Source organism: Oreochromis niloticus, linkage group LG23, assembly GCF_001858045.2.
Source record: "Oreochromis niloticus isolate F11D_XX linkage group LG23, O_niloticus_UMD_NMBU, whole genome shotgun sequence".
In the NCBI taxonomy this organism is placed as follows: domain Eukaryota; kingdom Metazoa; phylum Chordata; class Actinopteri; order Cichliformes; family Cichlidae; genus Oreochromis; species Oreochromis niloticus.
Window position 1 is genome coordinate 30,967,322 of NC_031986.2, and position 13,198 is coordinate 30,980,519.

The 13,198-nt window shown below is 40.5% G+C and overlaps 1 protein-coding gene across 3 annotated transcripts in view; it reads right to left on the minus strand.

Annotated features, from left to right (window-relative positions):
- Window positions 1–13,198, minus strand: part of pbx1b (pre-B-cell leukemia homeobox 1b) — a 65,492-nt gene that overhangs the window by 3,106 nt on the left and 49,188 nt on the right. Inside the window, exons 4-8 of one of the 3 annotated variants that reach the window (XM_005451135.4) lie at window positions 11,396–11,586; window positions 8,144–8,279; window positions 6,795–6,843; window positions 3,874–3,986; window positions 2,150–2,239 (exon numbers count right to left, since the gene is read on the minus strand). In XM_005451135.4, the coding sequence (XP_005451192.1) occupies window positions 2,150–2,239; window positions 3,874–3,986; window positions 6,795–6,843; window positions 8,144–8,279; window positions 11,396–11,586 (579 nt within the window). Of the gene's footprint in view, window positions 1–2,149; window positions 2,240–3,873; window positions 3,987–6,683; window positions 6,844–8,143; window positions 8,280–11,395; window positions 11,587–13,198 lie in introns of all 3 variants that reach the window. The other 2 variants (XM_003444302.5, XM_005451136.4) reach the window with 2 other exon arrangements.

The following is a 13,198-nucleotide window of genomic DNA, read 5'->3' on the forward strand; positions in this document are numbered from 1 at the left end:
GGCAAGATAGTGCACCAACGCTGGGATACTTTGAACTACGCAGTCAAACACAGCCTTAAGTCAAACTGCCTCCTGGATTGCAGGAAAAGCTAACACAGCTCACATTACAGCTAATAATTCAGAATAAGACTGACATAAAAAAAAATACTGCCGTGTTTCCAGCTGAGCAGAAACAGAATTACCCCATCATACACCGCACACTCACTCATTTAAGCAATGAAAACAATAAAGAGAGGAAAAGTCAACTTGTGCAAGATTTCCGCTTGAAATAAATTCCTGCTGCTGTCATTTTAAACAATATGAATGTATGTAAATTGTATGGAAGGGCGTCTGAAACAAAACATGCACTAATTACGATGCTGACAGTAGGAATTAACATACAATAAGAACTCTGGAGGTCCTTTTCACCGCCAGAGACAGGCCTGTTAAAGAGCATTTAGGGTGTTAATAGCGAATTTAAAACCATCAGAAAAATTGGAAATGGTCCTCGACAGCCTTTCATTTCACAGCTTGTAATGTGTAATCAAAAGTGGAGGGGTCAGATTGTATAATGTAATCACCCGCAGCAGTCATTATTCAGGCTTTTTTGTATTAGACACAAGATTCATTAAAGTCTGTCTTGACATGTCTCTAAAACTGTTTTTTTTGGGGGGGGATACAGGTCGTTCCTGCATTTAATTAACAATGGAGTTATAAAAGCGTTGCCATTTTCAATATATATATATATATATATATCTATATATATATATATATATATATATATATATATATATATATATATATATATATGTATGACTTTAATGCAAAGACGAACCAAAACCACTTATGATGTATTTTGTAAATTGTACATTACAACAAAAGTGCTTCTATGCCCTGAATTCTGCAAAATAAAGGCCAAAAGAGGTTGAGATACCTCAATGGAAAAAATCTAGTTTTCTACAAAAGACAGCTTTGTCATAAATTACTATTATCTGCAAAAATATTATATCAAACTAAACTGTCGTGCATGGATTGGAGAAAAAACAGGCAAGTGAAGAGCAGAGATTCCTAATTTACCAGCCTAAGCTACATAAATCACAGGCAAACAGGCTGCCAGACAGATATCCTGCTCCTACATTATGCATTGCAGAGCTTCTTTACAGGGTATAAAAGTGAATAACACAGCATACTGTGGCAGTGTAAGATGTGGTAGAGCAAGCAGGCGTCCAAGGAGAACCGTATCTGTGAGGTCAAAGGACTGAGAAAGAACAGGCCCTGAATACGTTAGCGTCCTCTCAGGGTTAGCACAGCTAGCTGTGGGATGCGCTCGGAGCAGCCAGGAAGCCTATTTGAATACACATACATGTTTTTATACGGGAGACATTTCATCTGATTATCATATGGCCAGTGAGGCACGACGACGACAGCGGAGGAACCCAGCCGCGGCTGTGACCGTCCTCGTCCTCAGCGCGGCTCGCTGTCAGGGCCATTAGTGTGGCAGGAACATGATCTGAGCAATGCGCTTGGATTGCTGTCCCAAGTCCACACTCTGCTCTCCTTGTGTCTGTCTTATCGATTTTCCCCTTTACGACACGGCTTGTCGCTGTGAATTTCCCTACTGTTTGCCGCCGCCAGCTAGCAACCCCCACCCCACCCCTCATACCCCCACATCTAAACCCGAACTCTGCAGAAAATAAGACAAACACGTCGGGGACAAACCCCTATGGCACATGAGGAGTCGTTTCCAGGAGCGTGAGGTTTTATTTTTAGCGGGACGGTGCTGATGTCTCCTGTGGGGCATTAACGGGAGCTTCTGGCCTTGGGGCTGCTAATCACGGGTCAGGTGGTCAGAGGGAGCTGAAGTCCAGAGCAAAGAGGTGTCACCTGTTTGTGCGGCTCTCTCACGGCTGACCATACGTGGCTGCAGGTGCTACTCCAGACCTGATTGAACATGACAGGCTCAGAAGGCGGCTCTGCATGTGTGCGGCCAGCACCACGCCTGCGTACCATGGGTACCGTGCTGCCCGTGGCACGAGCGCTAGAGAAGCAATCAACTAGGTGACCATGGAGTGGAGACAAGTCCTACTAAGTGGCATTCTGAGCCCTATGGCTTTGAAATAATTGGTAGGGAGAGAAAGGAAAAACAAAGGGGAAAAAAAGGAAAGCTTACATTGATGCCCTGCGGACTGTACATCTGGTTGGCTGTGAGTCCTTCACTGTATCCGCCTGTCTGACTGATAACATGGCGAAGGGTATCCACCTGAAACATTCAGAAAGAGCAGACAAAGCAAGGTCAGAGTCAACACAAGAGAAGCACAAGAGAAAAGAGAGAGATGACAAGACAACAAGAGAGACAACAAGAGTACACTGCTGCAAGTATGTCCTTGGAGACAACAAAGTCCAAAACAAAAAGGGAATTCAGGATAAAGAGATGTTTGGTTTTTGCCAGCTGAAATCAAACTATTTGTAGGATGAATACAGGATGACAAATCTTCTGCCCTTGAGACTGGGGTATTAATGACTCTTTTCCATCAAGGTAAAAGTAAGCAGCTGGGTGTTTTCTTTTGGAGGGGGTGTGCATGACAAGGGTAAAAAAGAAGTTTATTAGAAAATAAGTTGAACACATGCTCTTATGCCAGCAAGACTAACGATATTTAGATTAAGAAGATTTGTCATTAACAGCATGTGCCAGTCAAAGCAGAAATCATTAAAACATGACAAATAAAAGGTCCCCTATTAGTCCCACAAATGCTATCCAAGTCCCACCAAATTCTGTAGAAAAAGGGTCTGAATCTTATTTTGTTAACAAGTAGTGTATGAGTACAAGTAAGTGCACAGAGGTAGAGGGCAATTAAGTCCCGCCCACATCAGAGGGGAAACAAGTTATTAGAAGCCTCCATGTGAGTTTCATCTGTTAGAAGAAAAAAAATCAAAATTCCCAAAAGCTACAGGGTGATGGAAAACAGTACCAACAGGTATAACCCACATCAGTTTGACTATTTCAGGCAGGACTGTGCTTAATTATTATTAATGAGAGTAATTATTTGTTGTTAATAAGTCAAATATCAAAATGTCAGTTTTACGCAACTATATTTCTGTAAGTTAAAAGCTACTTGTTATGCATTTCCTTACTTTCTGCTTGCATTAAATATGGCAAACATTTAAGATGCTTTTCTAGTCTTGGCTCGGGATGTTCTCACTGAGAGGGGATACCCTTCATATGATCATCAGAGGCTCCACCTCCACCTCCACTGCTGTTCAGACCTATTTATAAAAGCGGCCAATCAGGAGGAAATTGCAAGGGAGGGAGCTAAACTGAATTGTTTCAGACAAGGCTTAAACTAAAAGGCTGCACAACTCTTAGTACAAGGTAAATACAGATGATGTTGTGGTTCATGCAAAGCTATTCTAAGAATTTAAAAAATGGAGTTTGAAATGAGAATAACAGTTGCATAACTTCCATTACAGTAGAATGTGGATGACTCAGAAAGCATAGTTGGTGATAAACATAGTTGGTTAACAGATATCTAACCTTAGCTTTGTAACTGCTAAATAAATACTGAATGCTAAAACACGAAAGTGTAACATCAACTGAATCGTTTCCTCTCCAGTGGGCGTGGCTTTTTGAGGTTGAATCAATGCAGTCCATCTTGCTAGCTTCCTTGTAATTGGCTGTTGTGGCTGTAGCTGCACGGTCACATTTCTGCAGGTCTTTTATGCTAATATAGATTAATGTAAGCATTATCAGATGACCGACTTCCTGATACTATGGGGGTGAAATTACCCTAGTTACTAGTTAATTAATCTAAAACCTGTGTATGACGAGTCTGGCGTTACAAAGATCAGTACTCGATCCGCCCCTGTATCACCTTCTGTTCTGCTTTGGGGCCCTACCTGCGACTGCACGTTGGCTCCCACCTGAGCCCCCTGGTACGAGTCCCCATTGAGAGACTGCACGCTCATGAACAAGTCCCCCGAGTTTGACATGTTAAAAGAGCCAGCAGAACCTGAAAGGAGAGAGGGAGCAGTCGAATCACAGAGAGACAGAGAGCAAGCAAAGAGGAGCAAGTCAGCCCGTTCAGGAAGCAGCCTGGAGGAGCAGCATGCAGAGGGTTAGCTAGCAGCCGTGCAGGCTGTTAGACCAGGGGGGGTGAAGTGAGGACAGAGAAGTAGTGTATCAGGTATATGTTTTACCAGGTAATCTGTTTACATATTAGCAAAAAAGAATTAAGAAAGGAGCCCAGATTAGTAAGAAATGCACTCAGTTGCTGTCTCATCCAAGTAGTCTGGACTGCTTTCATTGAAAGACAAAACTATCTTTAGTGATGGTGAGTTGTTGTTGTTTATTTTGGAGCATAAAACATTTAAAAGACATTTTAAGAAGCCTGAAAAAGTCATTCTTCTTCTTAAGTCTGATATTTCATCAAAGGAAGACAGCAAATGATAAACATTTCCCAACAATACTGGACTGTAGAAAAAGATAAGTCTGGCATTCTTTCAAATTTTTACTACTTTATGCAATACATAAAGTGTATAAGCACACCTGTAAAGCATTAATATATGACCAGACATGTACAGTGAGCATGGATGTGCTGGCGTCAACAGGAGGCAGAGGGTTTGTCTGCCTCTGGAGAAAATACCACAGAAGAAGAATGATATTATGCGTATGCAAAAAGTATGGGGAGAGATTTTTTTACTTTGACTGGTTAAGATGAGGGGGAGCTGTTACTACAATAAACATGTGGCTATGGGGGGGTCACGGTGACAGAAAACAGCCTGGGAATCATCACAAAGTAAACATGGCAACATATCAGAGTCTTAGTGTGGTACTAGGAGGATTATCCATCACCAGAGGGAGCCATAACAAGGGGAATAGAGGCTAATAAGACTTCAAGGTTCCAAGATGGCTGCCACGCCAGTCCCATTAAATGTGTATCAAGTCTTCGAGTGATATTTAGGTAATTTAGGCACAGGCAGGTGGTCCTTTCGATCCACCCTCAGACCTAGGGGTTGCACATCTTTTGATGTTACTGGATTACTGCTGAACTCTGAAGCTGGTCAGTTTGAGGCTAGGCCTACCTGGACTCCACATGCAGGAGTGTAGTTAAACTACCGGGAACAGCAGTCAACAGGTTTTTATATTTTTTCTCTTATTTCTATTTCATTTGTCATTTATCTGTTCAACGTTAATCCTGAATTAAGAACTACTTCTGCTGAGGAGGGATTTGGCAAAGATTTTTAAATCAGCTGCCTTTCCTGACACAGAACTTTCAGGTATTTGTCTCGTCGCAGTCTTGAATGGGGATCTTTTACATGTGTAAACCACTACAATATGATTACATAAATTATATTTCTCCTGGCCTGAAGATCATCTTCACTATTCAGGTTAAAGCTCTATATATCTATCTAAACATGCGAGCTGAGCTTAAAATGCAGAATTACAGTGACTGCTAGACATTAAAGCAAACTAACTCTCTGTTTTCAATCTTAACGTTGTTATTTGGTAAAAACCAAACAATGTTTTTGTTAAGTGTTCCTAGGTCAAATTAATATCCACTACGAAAATTGCTATAAAAATTGATTACATAAATTAAGTTTCATTCTTAACTAAGAATAAGTAATATCTCATAACAGCAGGGCATTGCAGTTTTTAATAAAGGCTACTAATTAAAACACGTAGTGTATTTAATTTTAAAAGCTTTATTTCACCTGTGGCTATTTACACATTTAGCAAAAAAAAGAAGAAAAAAACTGATTAAATATTAATGTCCTGTAAGACTTGAATACCTCATTCTACTCATGAAAGAGGCAACTTTAACATTTTCCTATAAATTTTAGGCATTTTAAGCAAGTGTGAACTGAAATTTATGTTGCAGGTATTTTTCATATAAACATGGTATAGGTGGTATATTAAAAAAACCCCAAATAAACTACAATGTGTGTATGAAAGGTAAAAAAAGGAATGTAGATGTGATGGTTTGATAGATAGTGGCAACGTTAACCCTAATTCTATATACTGGATAAGGCAAAAATGGACTTTTCTGGAAAACCTGAATAGGTTTGATGTATTTCGGTTGGAATGATAATTGTTTTTTCCTCTGATTGGCAGGACTTGGGAGAACAGTTGTATAAAAATAAGAAGTAGATTTTCTGATTGCCTAGGATTAGGTAATCGTGATCAGACGTCAGAGTTAATCATCTCTGTACAATAATGTGGCTCGACAAGAAAAGTAAGTGGGATCAATTCACTGTTAGTCTTTTTTCACTGTTATTCACCAAAAATAAGAAAAATGTAGAATACTACCAGACTTATCCTTAGAGTGTCAGAGGAGACTGTGATGAATACAGAGTTTAATAAGCATACACGAAGAACAGGATTAATTGAGACCCAGACAAGAGGACAGTGAGATTATGGAGACTTGGCACGGGGTTCAGGTTGTCTAATCTCGGACATATTTTTGTTCTAGAGGGGTAATTAGAGTCGTGAAGGGGAAATGTTTAATCTGTTCAGCAGTAACGATGGTGCTTTGTCAGGTTTTAGGCATGTTCTATGTATAACTGCCTTTGCCTGACAGGATCTACTTTTTGATCCTTTACAAATTACCAGCATCAGCAATGAAAAAACTCTAAAATTGACTAAGTTGTAGTACACAGAGGAGGCACATATCTAATAGCTGAGCAGAGCCAGGGACTTCCTGTCTCACCTGCAGAGTTTGGAGTTGAGGGTGAATTTGCTTGGCTTCCATGTGAGGATGCATTAGCCGCATTCACGGCAGTTCTCGCAGCGTACATGTTGGCTTCTTCTTGGAACTTACCAATGTTTTTCTTGTATCTGATTCTTTTATTCCCGAACCAGTTGGAAACCTGAGCAGACAAACAAAAGAATATAGTTTAATTGTCACGACATATTACCACACAGAGGCTCTCAGAAAAACCATGGCAGTGTTTAGCTTGCATGGCCTTAATGGCATGCAAAACACTGCAGAGAGCCTCTGTCAGAGGTATGGGCTTCACAGACTGGTGCTGTGAATCTGCATTAGTGCCAGAATGGAATGATTGCCAATAACAGTCTCATTATGTCACCATGACTGCAGCTATCATCAGAACTCACGCAAGCACCAATCAGTCAACATCCGCTAACACCCATTACGGCTAATGGACTCCCAGATGAAGCCGGGGGGGTAATCCCAGCGCTAATGATAAACAACATTAAAATGAAAACCAAATCAATCCTGCAAAGTTTCCAATGCACAGAGTAGGTAAACATTCTCCTTTATTATGGCCAAGAAACGGAAACTCTACAAATCACTCGGCTACCGAGCAGCTTCCACAATCAGGCCCAGCTGCACCCTCCAATCATTCCTTAGAAATTAATGAAACCAATTGAGAAAACAATCCATTCCCAAATGATGGATTCAAAACACAAACTGCTGTTTACCTTGGTGTTGTCATTGCTTTCCGTATTATCAACTCTCACAGGAGTGAAACAACCTGAGTGCTGGAATGCAAAGATGTTTTAGTCTTCGCACTCGCCATGAGACAGATGTTGGTTAAGTTACCCTTAGATTTAATCATCAAATGCCTCAACTGATCCCAGCGCTGAATTTCACAAGCTGGAAGCAGATTAATCAATTAGTTGCTTTCTCGAAGATGTTCGATTGTAAACTTCAATCTATTTTATTTTCACTTAGTTTACCCCCCAAAAATACGTGCACAAAGTATGCTGGATTTCTCACCATTTGTGTCACACTTTGTAAAAGTACTTGGACTGTATTTAGAATTTATGTTGCAAGTGGTGAGAGCATGTGATCCACTATAAGATTAGATCAATAAGAACTATGACAGCTGAGTTGTGCTTAGCTTGCATTACTTCAATAGGAACACTGTGTCACTGGTCAAAAATAGCTTTGTCTGGTTTGATTTACGAGATTACAGACTCATGACAAGGCGTATTTATACTTTAAGTCCTTTGTTGTCTCAATGAAAGGCACTGCTAAAAGATTAGAGGCGCTGTCTGTACTCATGACAGTCACAAAACATATTATTAGGTTACTTGCCAAGACGCTCTGCGCCAGCTTCAAATTAAAACTCGTCTTTGTCCTGCTACTCTGTGTACGGCAGTGTTCCTACAGGTGCTGTGAGGTGGCGGTGATCTGCGGTGTACCTGGGCCACTGTGATGGCACACTTCTTTGCCAGCTCTTCTTTAGCCTCCTCGCTGGGATAGGGGTTACTGAGGTGTGAGTAGAAATACTCATTCAGGATTTCTGTCGCCTGCTTGTTGAAGTTTCGTCTTTTTCGTCTGCAAAGAGAACAGTGAAGGTTCAAACGGGGATAAAATTAAGTTTTGAGCAACGATAACAACATGGAACTGGTAAGAAATGCTGGGGAACTATCATTACAGAGAGAAGTCATAAGCACTCTGATCTCAAAATCAAATTTGCTTATTTCTCCTCCAGCCTTTATCCACGAGGTAACAGTTTGGGACTTTTCCACTGCAGAGATGTTTGCTTTCTCTTAAATATAATGGGACGAGACAATCGGGGAAATTGTAAAAGATGGATAGACGTGTCTTTTTTTTTAGTTAGCCAGCCTCACCCTCATTGTCTGTAGTTTGACAGAAAGAAAATTGTTCCTCCATAAAATAGCTCATGACAAAGTTTGTGGATTCTTACTGTAATCAGGTCATGACTTCTGGAAAGATGCATTGCTGCTGAGTTTTAAAATGTATTTTTGGCACTTACGCACCACAATGCAAGTGTCATTTAGTTCCAGTGTATCCATAAGACGGCAGTCATTTCTACAGTGGCCATCTCCAAAACTGAGGACGTCACACTGGAAAAATCTAAAATATGTGCACAACAACTACAAATGTAACTTTATCCGAGATCTTGGATTCACTTTTAAACATGACATTTCTGCAAGTTCACCCTGTTAAATATTGTGGTTGCTTTAATATGGAGGAAGTGGTTTTCAGCACGCCGATACCAACTCAAGCCAGTCATCAGTTATAAGCCGAGCATCCGTGATGTTGGCTTGACACCAGCACAGTCTCTGCGGGTTTATCTGGCCTTGATTTGGATGTACATTACCCCCCTTTGTGAAAACCTCTGCTGCACCAGAAACTTTCAATTTAGCTGCAGCTTTGCACTGAGACACTTTGTCAGGACTCAAGAGAACAATTAGGCCCAGAACTGCTGCACTACAACTCTGTTTATGAGCATCTGAAGAAAGCATTAGGGCTGGCAATAAAAGCACATAACTGGGTCATAATAATTAAGTCAATATCTACTATTAATTGTGGGGAGATAAAGAAGAAATCACAGTCTCTATTTTTTAAAAGGTTTAATAGCAGTGTTTGCCAATTGAATATTCACATATACAGAAGTTAAAACCCGCCAGGGTAGGGCTCAGTTTTAAACCGTAACACTGTTTTGGGAATATACTGACTACACTGCTCTGGATTTGTATACTTGCTCTCTGATTAGACAGAATTTTTAAGTTGTTGCTCAAGTGTTTTTAAAAAAATAAATAAATATACATATATATATATAATTAATTAAAGGACAAAAATGGAAATCACATTTTACAGATTTAAAGTGTGCAGTTTAAACCTAAACCCATTCATTAACATAACATTTAACTCAAGAATTATCACAGGGATGTCAATTAAACATATCATAAATAATTGTGAATGTCTTTTTGCATTCATACTCACAAAAAAAAGATAAAATACACAAAGGTGAATAGTAATTTGAGTAATCTCTATGTTTGATGATATAATTTCAAATTTCTTTGTGGTGAAAATCTGATATTCTGACTGCATTACACCAGCAAATATGGAACAGCTCTAGCATTTATTTTATTAATTACACCTTATCTAGGAGGAATTAGCTATTAAATACTTCACTGTTTTCAAGGATAAAGGATATATCTGCAGTATAGTAATGTACAGTGGGTTGATCAATGTTTTTTTTAAAAACAGCGATGAAGTTAGTGAGAATAATAACTAAATAAAGAATTTGCCGGTGACAAAACTAAAACTACAAACTGAAATATGTTACAATGTTCCCAAACGCTTAGAGGAAGTGTACAGTTCAGTAGTAATGCTCTCGATGGCCACGTTTGACACTGTTCCCAGTTAAAAAAATGGAGGTCCACGCTTCAATTTTAGAGCAGTTTTAAATAATGTGTCAAAAATGTGTGCTGCTCTGGTGTCAACAGTGAAACTCGGGTACCAAACTTTTTTCAAACTGCTGGCTTTATCAGTCATAACTTCACATTCTCTCTGTTTATAAGCTTTTGATGACTTTTTCGATCGCTCATGAAAGGTTTGGTGGTTACGTTTTTGAGATGTTCTTCATTTACAAACCAAATCTGCAGCTTCACTGAAATAGTTTTTTAAAGCTCACCTGTATTTTTAACAGCTTTAACTGAATTTTCAACTTTATTGCAACCTTATTGTATGTTGCTGTTTTGTGTGTGTGTGTTTTTACACCCATGTAAAACCTCAGCATCGGTTTCACACCATGCTAACAAAGCATTACAGCACAGAGAAGGCAGGAAATGCTAACACGCATTCTGTCATGCTTTGAATATGAAAATGAATCCAGCGATATCCTGCTAACACCACACCTTGAATAACACCACACCTTGAAGCAGACAGATATCACATGCTGGTGGCTCATGAGTTGACCGACCCCTCCATCTCTTGCACTCATCAGGTCATATCTGCGTGTGCCACGTCTAAAGAGGGCTTTACATAAGCTGGAGGGGAACCCTGGAAAATCTCTTTCCGTGGATCCACCGGTGAGGAGATTTGTGCTAAAATCTCTGTCCCCCGCTTCGAAAGCCTGCATGAGAATATGTAAATGTGCACAGCATGGGCTCTAGCAGCCAGTAGATTAATCAGCAGAGCTGAGCATGGCAGTGCCTCTCAACCAGCGAAAGCTCTTCCTCTCCCTTCCCCTTCGCTGCTGCACCACCACAATCATTTGCAAGAGAATAGATAGGGAGCTTTGTAAGGCAGTGCATGCCTCATTTAAATGTTATGCCTCCAACTCAGGCTGTGAGTGAGATTTATCCTTAGAGAAATGTATGCAAATCCAAAGCACGCATCAAAGAGAACAAGCGATTACATTAAAAAAAGGGAAGCAGTTAGTGTTTTGGATCATGCACGGAGCTCTCATTGGCCAGTGTTGCTGGGTATGCAAGTCCAAATGGCACCCAGTCATGCAAACCAGTCCAGCATGTGTGGTAAACAGCATGTGTTACACCATGTTTATGGCACGATAGGCCTCCTACATCAGCCATTCATATGGATATCAGGCAGAGAAGGAGAGCACACGTAGAGGATTTTGTAATTTGCAGCACACAGTGTGCTGTGTACGACCTGAACCTGTATGCAAAGGCACACACCTGGCATCGAGGAAGCGGGAGCGCAGGATCATCACGGCCTCGCAGGTGCTCTGTTTGAGCTGCATCTGGATGGCGCTGAACTTGCGGTGGATGATGCTCACCATGCGCTCGATCTCTTTGGGCGAAATGGGTCGCGTGCGTGACTGCTCTCTCAACAGGTTCATCACATGGGTGGTGAACTCGTTACACGCCTGTAGGGAAGATAAACACACACACATAGGATTACATTCAAGAGCACACTTCACTTAAGGTCAGACAAAACTGCAGACGAGACCTCAATTTGTCAAATTTGCCGCGCAGAATCGAGTATTTAAAATTCACAAATCGTGCGCTTTTCTTAATGTAGTTCTGGGGCAAGCTTTCTCGCAGAGCCAAGGGGGAATATAAGCACTGATATATTTCATATTTAACAGAAATGGTGATGGCAGTATGTTGAGAGGAACCAATGACAGCTGTTCCCCTCTCAGACACACTTTTTACAGCATAGCCAACCCTGAGAGACGAACATGCCACAACGTTTTATTCATCGCACCCCCCCCATGTGACACCAGCCGTGAATCTGCCACGATATTACACTCCGACTCCGCGCCTCTTACTGCCGCCTCTTCTTTATTTCCTCTCCTCCTGTCGATCTCTCCCTGGATTTCGCCGTGTCAGGCTTTGTCTGTGTCTGTCTATCTGTGTGTTCATCTGTCTTACTCGCCTCATCTGAAAGGGATGCTATTGTCATGAATGCATCGGTTATCAAGGCAATGAGAGAAAATCACCCCCTTCCTTTAAAGCATCCCTTCAAGACTATACTTGGAATACACACAGAGGCTGCATATGATGGACTATTCTGGGGTAAAGACACAGTCTAAAGTGAATTCTTACTGACGTGTACTGAGGAAACAGTCGAAGGGTTGCCACTTGATTTAAGAGTGATCCTGCCTCAGCGAGGAGTAAAAAATCTGGATTAAAGTTCAGGAGGGAAAAGCAGAAATAGGAAGATGGACCAGCTCAGCAATATATAATCAGTTTTTGAACTGATTTTGTACTTTCTGTAGAAGGACTCATCTTCAAAGTGTGCAGAGCTGGAAAGCCCTGAAATAAAATGTTTTTCTTATCAAACTTTTGGAACTTCATAATATCCCATTTTCTATCACACATAAACCTGCAAATTGCCACATTTGAGAATCTGAAACTAAGAAAATTTTTGGTCATTTTACTTGACAAATAAAATAAATAATTGCTTAATTGCTATGACGTTTCACACTTTTTAAAATCAAACTGGAACCTTCTCAAGATCCATCTTACAAGGCAAAGCTTACAAGCTGCCTTCAAATAATTTCATCCCGTGCCAAGTCACCCCAGGTGCATCTCCTTAAACTTGCTTGTTTTTTGTGGTTTACGCATAAATCCGCGAGGAAAGATATATGGACCGCATAAAATAATAGCTACTCAAAGTATAAAAAGTATTAGAACAAGTCTCACATAAAAACAGCATCTCAAGTTTAAAGGGCTCTTACAAGTACATATAAGATGTTTCATTATGACCTTATTTAATTTAAAGACTTTTAAGGATACACTGAAAGCAGCTTTAAGCGGCAGTTAAGGCCATTGCTTAATCGAACTGTTGTCAAAACAGCTCAATAACCTTGACTCAAACTTGAGTCGCTTCAGGCTTCGCGGCACAGAATATATCACTGCTTCATCCCTTTTTTCAAAGTTTTTAACAGAACTTTTTCATCTTTTCCAACTGTTGCAGAAATCCTTCTCCCCGTGCTGTCTGGGAATCTCTTTGCTTTGGCAGTTATGTATCAT